Below are 16,429 nucleotides of genomic sequence, written 5' to 3'. Positions count from 1 at the left end.
TTTATCTGCTGGGTACATACCCCTCACAGCCTGGTCCAGGAACCAGCTACTCCTATCTCCATGTAGGCTGCACAGAAGTCGACTTGGAAAGGTTTATTTGAAAGGGCACAGAGTCCATTCCACCCAGGGTCCTGAGAGTGGACTGGAAGGAAAGGGGTAGATTTCAGTGGGCTTTCTTGATGTGCTGGATGTTCTTGGGGAAAGGCTGTGGGCCCAGCCAGAGCTGCAGCAGGATGACAGCATGGCATATGTGCAGGGCAGCAGAGCTGCAGGATGTAGATGGGTATGTATTCCAGGAGAGCTCGATGAGCCCCAGCACCAGCAACCTAGAGATCAGAAACAGGCCCCAGGTTTGGTCCAGTTTCAAGACCAACAGTCCTTTGACTTCTCATGCCCTAGACACATCCCCTAGCCCTTCCCACTCCCCCAGGCTGTCCCAGCCAGTACCTGAGCAGGTGTGTGAGCCAGTGTGCAGGCATGGCCCACAGGAGGTAGGGCAGTGTGTGGAAATACCAGACATAGAATTGGTAGTGGAGAGAGCGGCTGAAGCAGATACCAATGAAGTTGGAGGTGAAGAGGGTAGAAACAATCTGTATGTGATGGTCAAGGCCAAGGGCAGGAATAGAAGGTATAGGAGTTGGGGGGGGGGGGCGTGTCCCCAACAGGGCAAAAGTTTTGGGGTCAGAAAGCCCCCTGGTTCTGCCATTCCTAGATGCATACCCTGGGCAAATTTCTCAACTTCTCTGGACCTGTTCCTTAATCTAACAGGGAGATGGTAATACCTAGGACCAAAAAGCCTAGTGAGTTTGAATCTCTCACTAGCTATGTGATGCTACTTAACCTTAACCTCTTAAAGCCTTTATTTTGCTTTTTAGAAAATGAAGATAATAAGAGTGTCTCCTTATCTCTTGTGAGCTTCAAATGTTTGAATGTATATACATCTTAGGATACCAGGCAGGGAGTGTGTACACTATCACAGAAGCTCAATATTTAGAATTAAGAATTAACTGTCAGGTGCAGTGGCACATGTTTGTAATCCCAGCTGACCAGGAGGCTGAGACAGGAGGATCATGAGTTCAAAGTCAATCTCAGCAACTTAGTTGAGGCTCTAGGTAACTCAATGAGACCCTGCATCTAAATAAAATATAAAAAAGGGCTGGAGATGTGGCTCAGTGGTAAAGTGGCCCTGGGTTCAATCCCTGGTACCCAGAAACAAAACAAAACAAAAGAATAAACTAAGCTTTGATATGTAAAGTGCTCGGCACAGTGTTTGGTACAGAAGAGCTTTATGAATGGGTTCCCCTTCACTCCCCCAGGTTATCAGCCATCTAAGGTCAATAGACCTGAGACCCCACCTCGTACCTGAAGAGTACAAGACTTACCTTTCCATTATTTAAAGGATATGATTGGGTGTGAGGGGCTGGGGTGGAACCTTCCTTTTGCAGGGATCCTTCAGCAGCGACAGGATACTTTCCCCAGTCCTGGGGAGAAGTCATTCAGACATTTATCAAGCTTCCATCGTGGGCCAAACTCTAGACTCATCCCCATGAGTTTAACATCTCCCCAAGTAGCTCCTAAAGCTCAGGGCTTTCCCCCAACCCTGTCCATCGCACTGCCTATTTCTTACCTGTGCCATCTGCAGAGGGCAAACAGCAAGAGCAGGGTGAGGTGGGCAGCCAACAGGGCCAGGTGGAAAGCTCTATGCAGGAATAGGGCCTCAGGGAGGAAGCGCCAGTTTACTGTCCAGCGGAAGAGAAACTGGCGGCCAAGATCAAAGGAGCGGGATAGATAGCCAATAGGGTTCTCCAGCAGGAAAGGGAGCCCCAGCACCACCTGAGAATGAGTGTGATGTCAGAAGAGCTGCCAAGGCTTACCCCAGCCTCCATGATAATCAATGAGGGGTGTGGGAGTGGATGGAGGTCTCAGAGGTTCCCTAATTTCTATCAGGAATAGTAAAAAATCCATCCTCCACAACTACCTCAGATCAGAGCCTGGCACCAAAGAGGCTCTGATCTGAGCTTCTTTGCAGGTAATAACAGGAAATAATCCTAACCTGATGCTTTAAGACTCATCCCCATGAGTTTAACATCTCCCCAAGTAGGTTAGGATTAACCAACTCACAAGTAGACAGAACTGGAAAGCCTCTCAGAGGCCAACTACTTCAACAGTCTTATTTTAGAGTTAAGGAAACTAAAGCTGCCCATCTCAGAATCAACTCCCAAACCCTGTCTCTCAGTTTGAGAAAGTCTCAAGTAACAGAAGAAGGTCAGATTAATGGTCTCCTCATCCATAAGGGGAAGAGTGAAGAAGGGATACCTGAAGGACAGCACAGATGCCCAGCTTGGGGAGGGCACCACGGAAACCAAACTGCGTAAGGAGAAGGAACAGTAAACCAGGGGCGAAGAGTAGCACATTCATCTTCACGGAGACCGCCAGGCTGAAGTGGGCAGGGGAGAGGAAGGGTGAAGATCAGTTCCAAACTCTTTATCCTGCCTGAAGATGTACCACCATCATCACAGCAATTCCTGGCCTCCTACCAGCAAGCTTCAGGATGAGGTCCTCACTCAGAACTGCTGAGGGAGGGTTAGGTAGTTTGGGAGGAGGCTGGAGGAAGGGGACAGGTATGTAGTCCCTCTGCCCAAACTGAATGAGCACATACTGATGTATTTAGAAGTTCAAGGAACAACCCCAACACTGGATGAAGAGAAAGAGGGGAAGAGGGCTATACGTGGGAAGGGACATGGAAGACAGAGGCTTTCTAGACTTGCTTGTGGAGCCCTGAGTGACCTACATTATCTGTTCACTCCCTTATTCCCTCTGCTACAGAAAATTGGAGAGAAAGAGTTGGAAATGCAGAAAGTGAGAGAAGAGGCATGAGTGGAGGGGCGTCAACCTGAAACAGCAGCAGCCCCAGCCCCAGCGCTGGGCCAGGAAGAGGTTGATACTGAGGAAAAGCAGCGCCATGGCCACTGGGTCATTGAAGAGCCGCAGCACGAAGATGGAGTGGACCCGGTAAGAAGCGCAGCACATGAAGAAAAAGACGAAGGGAGGTACCTGAGGGATGGGCACGGTGGGGAATAAGGTCAATTCCCCCAATCTGAGCCATCCCCATAACCCACCATCCCAGGTTGGGGCCCTCTGATTCTAGCATGGACTCACCTTACAAGTCTGGTGGTAGATTAAGAAAACGAGTAGCAAAGTCACCAGGTAAAGCACAGCAAAGATATTCTGTGCCATGTGGATGTCAGTGCCCTGGCCAGTGGCATAGTATAGTCCCATAAAGATGTACACGAAGCCAGCTGGGTAGCTGGAAGATGAAGGGGAATGTGAGACTAGGTCAGGCTAATCAGCCTGATACCCAGCTAGCCCTTCACATTCTCCCTCAACCTCCTATAATAACTCACACAAGAGGTCCAGTATCACCCTGCAGTTGTGTATAGTCATATGTGCCATTGATGACGCCTTCCACCTGGGCCATGTAGGCCTTCCAGTCAATCTCTGTGTCTGGAAGAGGATAAGATGGTTTGGTTAATTTTGAATCCAGAATTTGCCTGCCCCATACCACCAGGCCTCCAGAACATCAAAGCAGAGTTCCAGCTCATTCCCAGGACTTCCATCTCCACTCCTTATCTAACTGCCTACTCGCTGGGTGAACTCAAGCATCTCAAACTATGTGTCTATAATTGAACTCATGATCTTTCCTCCCACTCCAAATCTGCTCTCTTTCTTGGGTTTCATTAATAGAACAACCAACCTCCTACCTGCCCAGGTCATGAAGCTGGAATACATCTTTGATACATTTTCCTCCTTCATTCTAACCCTTGGTCAACAAATTCTGTTTTCTCATCCTAAAGATCTCTAGTAGTTCATCTTTCTCTGATACTACATAGTCAATTTTGGGTCTAACATAACCTGTAGCCTCGACAACACAATAGTATCCTAATTAGGCTCCTGGTTTCTACTTTCACTCCACTACAATGCATATTCTACCCTGCACAAAACAGTTTTCTTGAAATAAAAATCATTATGAGGTCTCTCTACTTAAAAACCCTTCAGTGATTTCCCAAGGCTCTAAAGATAAAGATCGATCTCTATTATTCCCATTTTTTAGAAAAGGAATCTAAAAGTTAATTAGGTTAAACAACTAACTTTTTTTTTTATTTTTTAATTTTCGGCAGACACAACATCTTTATTTGTATGCGGTGCTGAGGATCGAACCCAGGCCGCACGCATGGCAGGCGAGCGCGCTACCGCTTGAGCCACATCCCCAGCCCTAAACAACTAACTTAAGAATTAGAAAGGATAGAGTTGGGGGCCCCAAGTTTTTAACCACCATGCTGTCTCCTTACAACACTGTTAAATTTCTTTATGATCTGATCTCGACTTGTATAATCTGCTCTCTTATTACCATTCAAATCAGTTTCGACACTGCAGCTCTAAAAAAATAAATTCTTCAAAGGAATCATTCTCTGTTTTGACTGGAGGTTTTTGGTACAAGATCCTCTCTGCCATCCCCTTCCTTCCTTATTCTTTCCTTATCTGGCTAGTTCTTACATACCTTTCAAGAGGGGCTCTATGAAACTTTCCCTTACTCCTGGTGTCTGGCCCTCCTAAGTCACTGCAGCCCTTCCCCACCCACCATCAGAGATTGAACCCAGAGGTGCTTAACCACTGAGCCACATTCCCAGCCCTTTAAAAAAAAATTATTTTGATACAGGGTCTCCCTAAGTTGCTGAGGCTGGCTTTGAACTTGCAATCCTCCTGCCTCAGCTGCTGAGCCACTGGGATTACAGGCAAGTGTCCCCCCGCTTGAACCCTCCTAAATTCTTATAACACTCTGTATTACTCCTATCAAGATGAATATGATACATTATAATTGCCTACTAACATCTTAGTTCAAACCATATGCCCAAGTCATAAATACATCTCTCTTATTCACCACTGTACTTGTGGCACATAACATAATGTTAGGTAATTAAAAAAAAGAGAAGAAAACATAATGTTAGACATAGGACAAGCACTCAATATGTTCTCAGTGAAAAAGTCCTTAACAAGAAACAGAGGTGCCTCAAGCCCAGAGTCTAGATTCAGCCTGGAAAGAACAACTAATAATGCCTAACAGATTCAAGTGGTCACAAAATGCCATCGTAGAGAAGGGACTTCGAAGACCTCAGAATTTAAATGGTTGATAACGTCAAGATCCGGGAAGGGAAGTGACGTGTCCAAGTCACAAGACAAGCAGCAGTAGCATCATACTAACTCTGACCCAGAACTGACTTCCAGGCTGCTTTTTTTTCTTAGCCTGGCAGGCTGTATGATCAGGGTAGAAGGCCAACCTTTAGGGTTGCCCCTAGTCACGGGAGCAGAATTAAGGTCACCCTGCCTGTGGAGCAGATTTGGGGCTCCGATAAAGGATATGACTCTACAGATGATGAATGAGTGGCTATAGAGGTTACTTTTGAGTCCAGGTCTAGGACCCACTTTAGGGTAGGGGTTCGGGTCTCCCTCCCTCCCCCCCTCCATTTCGGCGCACTCACATGCTACCCTGTGAATGACCCAGAAGGTGATGCCCACCTCTGCCAGGCAGAGGCAGGAGGCCACCCGCAGCGTGTAGCGCGGCTCCCAAAGCAATAAGCGCCGCTCTTGCCAGGCGCGTTGTAGCCATTGTCCGCAGACTCCCGCCGGCTGGGCCGCGGAACCCGCCCGGCTGCGTTTCCGCAGCCCAGCCGCCATGTTGACGGTGCGCCGCTCTAATTGGTCCACCACCCCGGAAATCCAACCCTTCGACACTTCAGTTCCGTTCCTCTTCTCCGGAACACCAAACTTAGCGCTGATCCAAGTAGCCAGAATACTTTACTACACTAAAATTTATTTCTTTCGTATCTGTCTCCTCCGGCGGAATACACACCTCGAAATAGCAGGAACAAAGTTTTACTCCTCAGTATATACCCAGTTCTGGGCACACATGGCGCCAATACAGAACGAATGTCTGCTCCGGAAAACAACAGTTCTGTTCCTCGCAAGCCAAGCATTCCACTTCCCCTATGCTGGGAATACTTGTGTTCATGCTGGAGGCCAAAGTCGGTCTGCACTCCTCCCGCTTCCCTTCTGAGCCTTCTAGGTGCTCAAAAACTGCTTGGGAAGAAGTGAATTTTCAGTTTGTTTTCAGTTACTAATGGAAGTAGCAGTTCAAACTGAAACATAAGAGGGCAGTGGTGAGCCTGAGAAGTCTGGCGCTATAAGTGTGGCCCGCGAAGGCGACTAAGCAGTACAGCCGGAGGACTGCAAAAGTAGACGATGATTCAGTGTTCCCAGCCGGAGGATTCTTCAAAGAGCGCTTAGCAGAAGACGGAAGTTCCACGTGTTTGTGTTGAGCAACTGCAGGTGGTGGGCGGAGACACAAGGGCCCCGCCCACCACATCCCACCCTCCGGATTGGCTGCGTAGGTCGGGTCTTGGAGAGTGCCTAGAGCATGGCCTCTCCTGGGTCCCCGGCGCCCTGGCCGGAGTTACCCGAGCAGAACTTCGAGTACTGCGAGGTCCAGTACTGGGACCAGCGCTACCAAGGCGCGGCGGACTCTGCGCCCTACGAGTGGTTCGGGGACTTCTCCTCCTTCCGTTCCCTCCTAGAGCCTGAGCTGCGGCCGGAGGACCGTATCCTCGTGCTAGGTGGGTATCCCCAGAGCTGTCCCGGCCAGGAGATCAGGCTGCGTCAGGCCTGATCTGACCTCATCCACTTTCTCCTTGTCTCTTTGCCCCTCTCAGTGGACCCCAGTGGGAAGCTAAGATCCAGTACCTCCGAATCCAGCTGTAGTTAGCCAGGGCAAACAGGAGTGATCCTGGACCCTGTTCCGGACTCTTGGGAAGTAACCTCTGGCCCAGGAGAAGGCAGAGGACCTAGTTTAAGTCCCAATACAAATTGGCAGTATAACTTAGGACAAGTGATGAATCCGTTGTGAGCGTCAGTTTCAATTTTAGAAATGGGACTAGGATTTCATACGAGATAATACAAATGCAGGCATCTCGAGCACTTTGCTTAGCGCTTTTCTTTTTGCGCCAGTTGGCACCAGGAGCCATTGATACCTAGAGGGAGTTAGCACTCTCCAAACCCTGACTGAAACTTTGTCCTATGCTCAGTGTGAAGTGAAGGTAAAAACAGCGCCCTCTGAGATCGAAGTGGAGATTGCGGCCGAGATTGGTGTGATTTCCTGTGGAAAAGAGGTGCTGGGATGCAAAGTAGGGAGGGCTCTGAGAGGTCCAGTTGCCCCACTAGGAGTTCTCTTCCTCTGTCAGCCTTGGAGGCACATAGTGAAGCTTGAATGAGCAAAGGTTTTCCTACCAATTATAGTTTTTATTTTTCAGCGTCAAAGTCTTTGTCTGTAAGTGAAATATTTGATACCTGTAATACCATATATATGTAAGATATGAATAATAAATCTGATGCGTGTGTGTGCACTTAGGACTAGAAAGAAGTATAACCTAATGGTGAGGAATTTGGGTTCTGGTCAGGTGCAGTGTGATCCCAGTGAATCCGGAGGCTGAGGCAGAAGGATTGCAAGTTTGGTGCCAGCCTCTGCAATTTAGTGAGAATCTCAGCAATTTAGCAAGTTCCTGTCTCAAAATAAAAATAAAAAGGGTTAGGGATGTACTCCATAGTAAAGTGCCCCTGAGTTCCCTCCCACTACAAAAAAAAGAACTTGGACTGTGGAAGTTGCTAATCATGTTTGGAATTTTGGCTCATCTAATTCTGGCTGTGTGTTATCATCAAAGTACTTAAATTTCTGTACCTACATTTTCCCAGCCTCTAAAAAATGAGTACTTAAATATTGATTTTCTAAGGTGATTGAATGAATGTGAAAGAGCAAGGCCTGGCAATAAGCCTCATGTATATTTAAGGTTTTCTGTGTAATTCCTCCCAAAACCCCTTCCCCCAGAGGTAAATGTTCATGAATTTTGTGATTGTAAACTAAATGATTTATGTATAGATTTACCATAGAGCTATTTTTTAAAGATGTAGTGTGCATCAAAATAATCTGGAAAGCTGGACCCCCACCGTGAGATTCTAATTCCAGGGATGGGTTCTAGGAATCTATTTATTTTCTCCTCCCCTCCCCTTCCCTTTTCTTTTCTTTTCTTACCAGGGATTGAACCCAGGGATGCTTAACCACTGAGCCACATCCCCAGCCCTTTTTATATTTATTTAGAGACAGGGTCTCACTGAGTTGCTTAGTGCCTCACTATGTTGCTGATGCTGGCTTTGAACTCATGATTCTCTTGCCTCTGCCTCCCAAGCTGAGGAATCTATTTTCAAGAAGCCCCACAGCTGATTCTTATGCTGGCGGTTGGCAGAGTAACTCTGCCTTAAAATTTGCTTGACTGAGAAGTAGCCTTTTCTGGATAAGAGGGGTGAAAAGTCTAAAAATCAAAAGCGAAGAGTTTTCAGAAAGGATGTCCAAAGATTTAACAATAGGACCCTCGACATGGGGTGTACCATATGTTACATGCCACCTTAACAAACATAAGGTATCTGGTAGATGCCATGGAACATGCTGGGTCCTTTCTGACTTATTTAATCGTTCCCTAAAGGTAAGTTAAAGTATTAAGAGTCTTATTCAGAACATGGCTGGATGGTAAATATTTTAAACTTTGCAGTCTCTGTTACAGCTACTCAGTTTTGCTATTGTACTGTACAAACACATACATAGGAATAGCCATGCTCTAATAAAACTTTATTTACAAAAGGAGGTGGTGAGCTGGATTTGGCAACCACTGCTATGGGTCATTGCTATGGGTTTCTCAGGAGCAATTTCTCATCCTGAGATGAGAATCATGTCCAAGTCATTTGTTAGATAAGAGCTCCCAGAAGATATTGGTGAGAAATTGGGGTAACAAAAGGGAAGAAGCCAAGCAAAATTGTGATGTCAGACAAAGTTTCCCTAAGTGTAATTTCAGCCTGAAGAATCACAGATGCAAACTTCAATGCAAACATATACCACAACCTAGGGACATAGAAAAATTGCTTAAAGGACTTCGAGGAGATCTGGTCAGAGTATTGACAGTGTCTACCACTATCATGCAGCAAGGTGAAGTAGGGTACACTCTGACTCCAGAGCTTCTAGTTCTGCTGCTGCACCACATAGATGGGTGAGAGACATCTAGCATTCTGTTGAAACTGGTCCAGTGACTACATTGTAAATTATAGCTTAATGGTCTTATTGATAAAGTTGAAATGTCACTACTGAAGGTGAGTGGGCCTCTCAGAACTTGGAAGGTAGTTGAGCATTGTGATTTAAGAGCTCTGGCTCTGGAGTGAGGCAGGTCTGGGTCCAAATTAGGACTCTACATCTGACTGTAGTCTTGGGGTATGTTTCTTATCCACGTTTCTCAATTTCCCCATCTAGAAAATGGGAATGTTAATATAATAGTGTCTTCTATATGGATCTATTGTGAAAATAAACAGATAATTCTTATGAAATGGTTAGCACAGTACCTGGTTTTCAATTTCAGTTACTGGCTAATGATCATTGTTATTATTGAACCATGCTTGTGTGTGTGCATATGTGTTTGTGCATGTGTACATACGCCACATACCCACACATGTTGAGGACCAAACTCAGGGCCTCGTGCATGCTAGGAAAGCACTCTACCACTGAGCTATACCCCTAGCCCTCATTATTATTGAAAATGAAAGTCAGAGACAGTTTATCCATGAATGTTCAGAGATCCCGACTGAAGTCTTGTGTGTCTGATCCCTATAAGTAGACTGTTCTCATGGCAGGTGAATGCATATGGATGGCTGTCTCTGCTTTACTGTCAGTATACTTCTCAGATTTTCCATCTTTGCCTGGTTCCATATCCTTTAGGAATCTTCTGATCATAATTTGGCTTCTAGTTTCCTATAGAGAGAAGGGACTGACCAAAGAATTCAACTGTCCAGTTCCAACGATGGCTATTTTTTATTAATGAATTGGCATTCAGGATTACATCTCAGACTCTTAGTGTTGGGTTAGCATCCTCATAGCTTTGGATCCACATATGATGTGTTCTTGGATTTGGGTCAGTTCTCCAGGGCTTTGCTTCCCTGAGGCACCATTTAGGAGGCAGTGTTCTTTCCAATCCCTTTCTTAGTTGTGGACCCAAATCACTGAGGCAGAAATCACTGCTTTGTAAGTGTGAAAGTTTTCTTAAAAGATGCCATCCAGTGCTTGCAGGTCCAACATGGGGAAGCATGCGTTAGGCTTTACCAGGCAAGATAGTACTCTCCTTGAGCCCCAGGGCCTGAGGAGGAGCATGGGAAGGGACTGCTGAGGACTGGTGAGCTGCTTCTGGATGCTCTGTCTAGGTGCCAAGCTCTGCTAGATTAGGGATATCTCAACAATTGATCCTGTGATCCTCTTAGGGAACCAAATGAGGGTTAAAATGAGACTAATTCTAAGATCTAACATCCCCTACATGGGACTGCCAAGAGCTGTCATCCTGTCCCATTCTCAGCCTGAGACTGGCCACAGGATGGCCTGGCAGAGACCACTGGATATTTTAAAGTAGTCATGTCCACTGTGATGTAGATCCACATCTACTCTAAGCTCTACCCTTCTCTAACCGTTCCTCTTTGAGATTGCATTCTAAGCACTTCCCATCAGAGTTGTGATTCTTCCCCCCCCCCCCCCCGCCAAGATACTGCTTGTTAGCTGCCCTGAAATTGTTGGCTAATCCACCTGGGGTGAGATCAGGGTTTCTTTGTGCTCCCACAGCCTGTCCCTATTGAAATACTTATTGTATTATGTGACAGTTGCCTGCTTCCATGTTTTTCCTTTCCACCAGAGCATGAGTTTCTTGAAGGAAGGCACTCTTATTCATCAACAGAGACCAATATGTAGTATTCAATATGTACATGAGGGGCTGGGGTTGTGGCTCAGTGGTAGAGTGCTTGCCTGGCATGTGTGAGGCACTGGGTTTGATTCTCAGCACCACATTAAAAAAATAAATAAATAAAATAAAGCTATTGTGTCCATCTACAGCTAAATTTTTTTTAAAAAAATATGTACATTAAAAATTATAAGAGATCAACCCTGCTGTGTGTCCCCACCTAGTTTACCCTTCACTTACCAATTCTGCCATGGAAATCAAAGTAAGATAATAACTCCTATCACGAAACCTTCCCAGGGTAGATATCTTCCAAGATCCTCTAAAAGGTTAGGGATTAGAATAATACTGAGATTACAGTCCTAATAATGCCAGTATTATTACCATCCTGAGTTTGAGGAAACTGAAATTCAACAAGTCAAATGATTTTTTCCATGGCTGTTTGGTTAGAGATATCAGAATCCAGACCCTTGAATTCCTAAGCATGGACCTCCTTCAGCTATTCAACAGATGTTTTAGTTCTTGTGTTGCATCCTTTCTGTAGCCTATTGACTGTTATCGTCATTTTTCTGAATAAGAAATCCAAGTTATTGGTATTGAAACAACTTGCCCTAGTTCACACAGCCAGGAATGATAGAGCCAGGGTTTATGCTGAGGTCTGCGTGATTCCAAAGCTTATGTGTTTTCTGAACACTTCTGCCTTTCCTTTAGTACTAGAAGATTTGGACTGAGAGAAAATGTGGGGCCACGATGAATAACAGGGAAGGTGAGAACCAAAACTAACCTAGCTCTTTTGCCACCCACTCCATCCCACACCAGGTTGCGGGAATAGTGCTCTGAGCTACGAGCTGTTCCTTGGAGGCTTTCCCGATGTGACCAGTGTGGATTACTCATCAGTAGTGGTGGCTACCATGCAGGCTCGCTATGCCCATATACCCAGGCTGCGTTGGGAGACCATGGATGTGCGGATGCTTGCCTTCCCTAGTGGCTCCTTTGATGTGGTGCTTGAGAAGGGCACACTGGATGCCCTGCTGGCTGGGGAACAGGATCCCTGGACCATATCATCTGAAGGTATCCACATTGTGGACCAGGTGCTCAGTGAGGTGAGGAATCAGCAAGAGAGAAGGGCAGATTAAGGGGTGGGGATGAGGGGATGGAAAGAACTCAAAAGCTAGAGGTCTGGTTTGGAGCAGATGGTGGATCACCCTCAGAAGTATAGTTCTCTAAAGAATGGGAGTGTTAAGCTGGATCAAGATTAGAAGGGGCTGGAGTGATTAAGCTTACAAAGGCCAATGTTTGGCTACTAGGTTGCATCAGGGGTAAGGTAACAGGCAAATTCCAGACAGGTGATACAGACTGAGAAGGAGAACAGCTGATAGGAAAGCCATGCCTCCTGAACTCGCATGCTCCTATTTAGATCGCAGCCCTGCTTTCATGAAATGGCGAGGAGCAGAGAATGTGGCTTACTCTTTGCCATGGAAAGTTTGAGCTACTGGATGGAGGGTAATACCTGAGGTTTGACTGGGGCAGTACTGACCTTTGAGAACCTGGAGATGACTCATCACCGATGGCTTCTCTGTCTGCCTTGCAGGTGAGCCGGGTGCTGGTCCCTGGGGGCCGGTTCATCTCAATGACCTCTGCAGCCCCCCACTTTCGTACCAGACACTATGCCCAAGCCCGATATGGCTGGTCCTTGAGGCATGCAACCTACGGCAGCGGTTTCCACTACCACTTCTACCTCATGCACAAGGGTGGGGAGCTCAGTGTGGCCCAGCTGGCCCTAGGAGCCCAGATCCTGTCACCTCCCAGCCCTCCCACCTCACCCTGCTTCTTCCAAGACTCAGATCATGAAGACTTTCTCAATGCCATTCAGCTGTGAGGCCAGAGGCATTGTCCTCCAGCTCTCCCTGGGCTTCTCAGGAATTCCTCACTCAGGATTGGGGTTGTTTCAAAGGTGCTCACATTCCAGAGGTCTCATGTGCAAGAGAGAGGTTGTGAGAACAAGCCCATGTGAGCCAATTCAGCCCTGCTCCAACTAGGTCCCCAGATCCTAGATTTCTGGCTTCCTTCTTATGATCCTTTGAACTCTACTTCGTTCCCCATAAACTTCTCCACCATACCGGACCACCAGTAATTCATCCCCTGGGGTAAATTTTAACAGCCCTTCTGTACAACAGCTGGCCTAAGGGGCCCCCTTCCAACTTGCATTTGTGTACAGGAGATAGCAGACTTTGAATATAGATTGCTTTATGCTTCCGACCCCAGCTCCAGCCCCAACACTGCTTACCTGTCCTGCTTAGACTGTTCATGTACCTAAGGAGACCACATGGTAACCATGTTCCCAGCTCAGGCTGGCCTGCCTGTATTCCCTTGGCAACCCTCCCCTACCAGCAACTTTGCACTTGAGATTACCAAGTATTTGCCTCCCTCCCATTTTGGCCCCGCTCCTGAGCAGACTGAAGCAGTGGCCACACACGCACACAGGGAGGTCTGTGTTTATTCACACACTCCTGATACAGTGAGGATGGAGGAACATTTTACAAAGGACACCCCTGGGTTGAGGACATCTCCAGGTCCACAGGTGTCATCCAGAGGTGCAGAGCAGTCCCATTTGGGTTCCCAGGGGTAGAACGAAAGGATCCAAGGTAAAATCAGATCTGGGCCCTTACAAGGTGATACCTTGGGGGAAAGGGGTCTGCCCGAGAACCTCCTGGAGTGAGGCTTTGGCAGACTGACCATATGATTGGTTACCATGTTGGGGGCTTGTCCCAACCCAGCCTCAACACCCGTCCTATCTGCCAGGCGCAGAAGAGCATGGCGGAGGCTATGGGGGGAGGGCACGAATCATGAGCGGAGCCAGTAAACAAAGAATCGGATATAAAAATACAAATGTGCTGAGGAAGTTCCTTAGAAAGAGGCTGGGGTCACGCCAGACTGGGGTGAGGATTAGGAACTGCCCGGAGGGCTGGGCTCAGGTGGGTGGGAAGCTCATGCAAATACGCAGCCAAACATCCCTGGCCACGCGCGGTCCGACACCGGCAGCCACCCGGTCTGCAGACCAAACTGGCAGGAGGGGGGCGGGGCAGGGGAGCCGTGCGGGAGGGGGCGGGCCGGGGAATGGGGGCCGCGGGTCTCTGTGTCCGTTCCGGTGTGCGGGGTGGGGCTGCGGCCCGAGGTTCTAAAGTGCATGAGCGCAGCGGCGGGCTCCGGGCCGGTCCGCGCCGCCGCTACCACCGCCGCCGTGGTGCTGAAGCGGACAGCTCCGGAGTGCCTGGCAGCGGCGGCAGAGACACTGACCCAGCGGCGGCGCAGACCTGCAGCCCCCGCCCGCGGGCTCCTGGGCCGGGGCGGGGGGCGCCGGCAGCCGCATCGCCGGCCCGCGCTCCTGGCCGCTGCGGGGCTGGGCCCGGAGCTCGCCGCCGGAGCCACCGCGTCTACACTCCGGACGGCGGCTTCTCCCCCATCCCCTTCAGCACGTCGTCTATCCGGTCATCCTCGATCACCACTGCGCAGGGAGAAAGCGCGTCAGCCGCGCGGCCTCGGGGGGCGGCGGCGAGAATGGGCCCCGCGTCCTCGCGCCCCGCGTAGCTACTGCCCCCCGGCCCAGCGACGCCCCCTCGGAACCCGGTGCCACCGAGCCTTCCCCATCCCCTGCCTCCCTCCAGGCTACCAAGCCTCGCTCCCACAGACCCCCTTCCCTCCCTATGTTGGAACGCCCCTCTTCCAAAAGCTCTGGCAATTGTGCCTCCCAGTGCGAACCCTCCCGCCACCTGAGCCTTCCTTAATCTGAGCTGACCAGAGATATCTCTAGCTCATAGAACCTCCCTCTTCAACCCTCAGTTCAACAGAACCCCTTCCTCAAATGGGGCTCAAACGGAACATGCAGCTAATCCGACCCTCTCCCTCACCTAAACCTCTTGCTACTTGAACCCCTCTTCCGATCCTGGGACCAACAAAGTCCCCCTCCCCATGCAAACAACCAGGACAACAGAACCCCTGGCCTTTCTGCCCTCCAGTCGGACGACCCTCTGGACCTGAAGGTTCTTCGTAGCATCCACCGACTGAGCATTTGATCCCAAAGAATTTGCCCACCATTCTGTTCCCACTTCCAAGCAGCCCCAAATGCCCGGACCGGCCCCTCCCCCTCGCCCAGGTGCCAGGGCTCTGCTTCCAGAGGTGGCGAGCACCGATCGAATCCGGGGCACTGTGTTCCAGGGAGAGGAGAAGAGGGGGACAACACTGCAGCAGGGACCCTCCCCCCACAACCCGGGCCGAAGAGCGGCTGGCTGCGCTGGTCTGCGGCAGGAGCTGCGGCTACTCGGCGGGGAACGGCAGCAGGGGGGCGCCCAGCGGAGGGTTTCTGGGTCAGGCGGCGACTCCGAGCCGGGGCCGCGTACCTCGCTTGGCTCGGCCGATCTGGCCCAGCTTGGGGGGTCGCTTGGCCTGGTTGCCCGCGAAGAAGGAGTTGGTGTCCTGCAGGCGGCAGCTGAAGGAGAGGTCGGAGCCCTCGGGGTCTGCGCCGAAGCGGCCCATCTTGTCCTCGCTGTAGGGTAGGATCTCGGACATGGCGGGCGCGGGGCGTGCGCGGGACTGCAGCTGGGCGCGGGCGGCGGGCTAGCTGCCGGACCGGCCCTAGCTCAGTAGGGGAGCCGGCGGAAGGATGAAGTCATGCAGCATCCGGGACTGCGGAGCCAAGCGGGGCCTCCTCCCCCGCGCCTCCGCCTCCCGGGCCGCTGGGCAGGCGGCGGCGGCGGCGGCGGCGGGGACCGGGCGGGGGCGGGGGCAGTGAGCGGGGGGCGGGGGTGGCGGCGGCGGCGAGAGCGGAATGACGATGAGCGCCCGACTGCGGCAGAGAACGGCGGGCGGGGCGCGGTGGAGGCGGGGCGGGCACCGGCCAGGAGAAAGAGGCGGGGTCGAGGGGCCGAAGCGCGCCCAGCTATCCCCCGAAAGGAAGGAGCAGCAGTGGGAGGTTCCCGCACAGTGGCGGGGAATGGCCCGCAGTGGGTCTGGAAGAACTGTACAGACCAACGCTGGGAAGAGCTGGTGGGGAGGGGCGGGACCAGAGAGAAATTGGGAGCGAGCCTGGTACTTAGAGAGAAAGGGGGAGGGTCCGACACCAAAGCTCAGAAGGCGGTGCAAAGGAGACTGAGCAGGGGTGCAAAAGCTGACGCGGCCCTTTGGGGCCTGAAAACAGCAGCAAGGCAATCAACCCAAAGAGCGGACATCAGAACCGCGGCAGCAGGAAGCTCTGGGTACGGGTGGAGAGTGGAAAAGACACAAATCCGCAGGAGCGCGGGAAGAGCTCAGGCCTGTGGGTGGTGCCCTCGTGGTTGGCGCGCTCTCTTATCCTAGTTGCTCTGCGGGTCTCTTGCGGTTCTTCAGGGTCTGTTCATCTCCGATTGCCTTTCTATGTCTGTCTCTGTATGTCAGTGTATCTCTACGTGTCTCCCTGTATATCTCTGTGTTAGGATCTTTGCCTTTCTGAATCTGTTTCCATGTTTGGCCTCTGTAACCTTTGCTGTACGGTGTCTCTGTCTCCTTAGTCTATTTCAGTCTCTGCTAGGAGG

The 16,429-nt window shown here is 50.1% G+C and overlaps 3 protein-coding genes across 7 annotated transcripts in view; 1 reads left to right on the top strand and 2 right to left on the bottom strand.

Annotated features, from left to right (window-relative positions):
* Window positions 1-8: 8 nt before the first annotated feature.
* On the bottom strand, window positions 9-6,302 carry Alg3 (ALG3 alpha-1,3- mannosyltransferase). 4 transcript variants are annotated; one of them, XM_046462525.2, is made up of 9 exons: window positions 5,909-6,302; window positions 3,405-3,504; window positions 3,160-3,307; window positions 2,894-3,054; window positions 2,317-2,437; window positions 1,628-1,833; window positions 1,405-1,481; window positions 448-590; window positions 9-326 (listed from the first exon to the last, which is right to left on the bottom strand). In XM_046462525.2, the coding sequence occupies exons 1-9, from the start codon at window positions 6,030-6,032 to the stop codon at window positions 24-26; spliced, it is 1,383 nt and encodes a 460-aa protein (XP_046318481.1). In that variant the 5' UTR covers window positions 6,033-6,302; the 3' UTR covers window positions 9-23. The 4 variants fall into 4 exon arrangements, with proteins under 4 accessions (XP_046318481.1, XP_058441079.1, XP_058441080.1 ...); XM_058585096.1 differs by lacking the exon at window positions 5,909-6,302 and adding an exon at window positions 5,538-5,813; XM_058585097.1 differs by lacking the exon at window positions 5,909-6,302 and adding an exon at window positions 5,575-5,774.
* A 120-nt stretch (window positions 6,303-6,422) lies between these two features.
* Ece2 (endothelin converting enzyme 2) overlaps window positions 6,423-16,429 on the top strand; it is a 29,390-nt gene continuing 19,383 nt past the window's right edge. Inside the window, exons 1-3 of one of the 2 annotated variants that reach the window (XM_046462523.1) lie at window positions 6,425-6,668; window positions 11,682-11,965; window positions 12,454-12,986. In XM_046462523.1, the coding sequence (XP_046318479.1) occupies window positions 6,473-6,668; window positions 11,682-11,965; window positions 12,454-12,741 (768 nt within the window). In that variant the 5' untranslated portion in view covers window positions 6,425-6,472 and the 3' untranslated portion in view covers window positions 12,742-12,986. Of the gene's footprint in view, window positions 6,669-11,681; window positions 11,966-12,453; window positions 12,987-16,429 lie in introns of those variants that run through there. The other variant, XM_046462524.2, reaches the window with a different exon arrangement.
* Camk2n2 (calcium/calmodulin dependent protein kinase II inhibitor 2) lies at window positions 13,342-15,607 on the bottom strand. Its single transcript, XM_046462527.2, has 2 exons — window positions 15,260-15,607; window positions 13,342-14,367 (listed from the first exon to the last, which is right to left on the bottom strand). Exons 1-2 carry the CDS (start codon window positions 15,426-15,428, stop codon window positions 14,297-14,299), a joined length of 240 nt encoding a protein of 79 aa, XP_046318483.1. The 5' UTR covers window positions 15,429-15,607; the 3' UTR covers window positions 13,342-14,296.

Source organism: Marmota monax, unplaced genomic scaffold (assembly GCF_021218885.2).
Source record: "Marmota monax isolate L192 unplaced genomic scaffold, Marmota_monax_Labrador192_F-V1.1 WCK01_AAM20220418_F8-fsc00100, whole genome shotgun sequence".
NCBI classification, from domain to species: Eukaryota; Metazoa; Chordata; class Mammalia; order Rodentia; family Sciuridae; genus Marmota; species Marmota monax.
Note: the sequence above shows the minus strand (reverse complement) of the source record. Positions and strands in the feature narration are given on the sequence as shown.

Coding starts and splice junctions, on each gene's coding strand:
- Alg3 (XM_058585096.1), bottom strand. CDS start 5,733: ATGGCGGCTGGGCTGCGGAAACGCAGCCGGGCGGGTTCCGCGGCCCAG. Junction 2,438..2,893: donor TGGGGCTGCTGCTGTTTCAG/GTTGACGCCCCT, acceptor TGCCCACTTCAG/CCTGGCGGTCTCCGTGAAGA. Junction 1,482..1,627: donor GCCCTCTGCAGATGGCACAG/GTAAGAAATAGG, acceptor ACTTCTCCCCAG/GACTGGGGAAAGTATCCTGT.
- Camk2n2 (XM_046462527.2), bottom strand. CDS start 15,428: ATGTCCGAGATCCTACCCTACAGCGAGGACAAGATGGGCCGCTTCGGC. Junction 14,368..15,259: donor GATCGGCCGAGCCAAGCGAG/GTACGCGGCCCC, acceptor CTCCCTGCGCAG/TGGTGATCGAGGATGACCGG.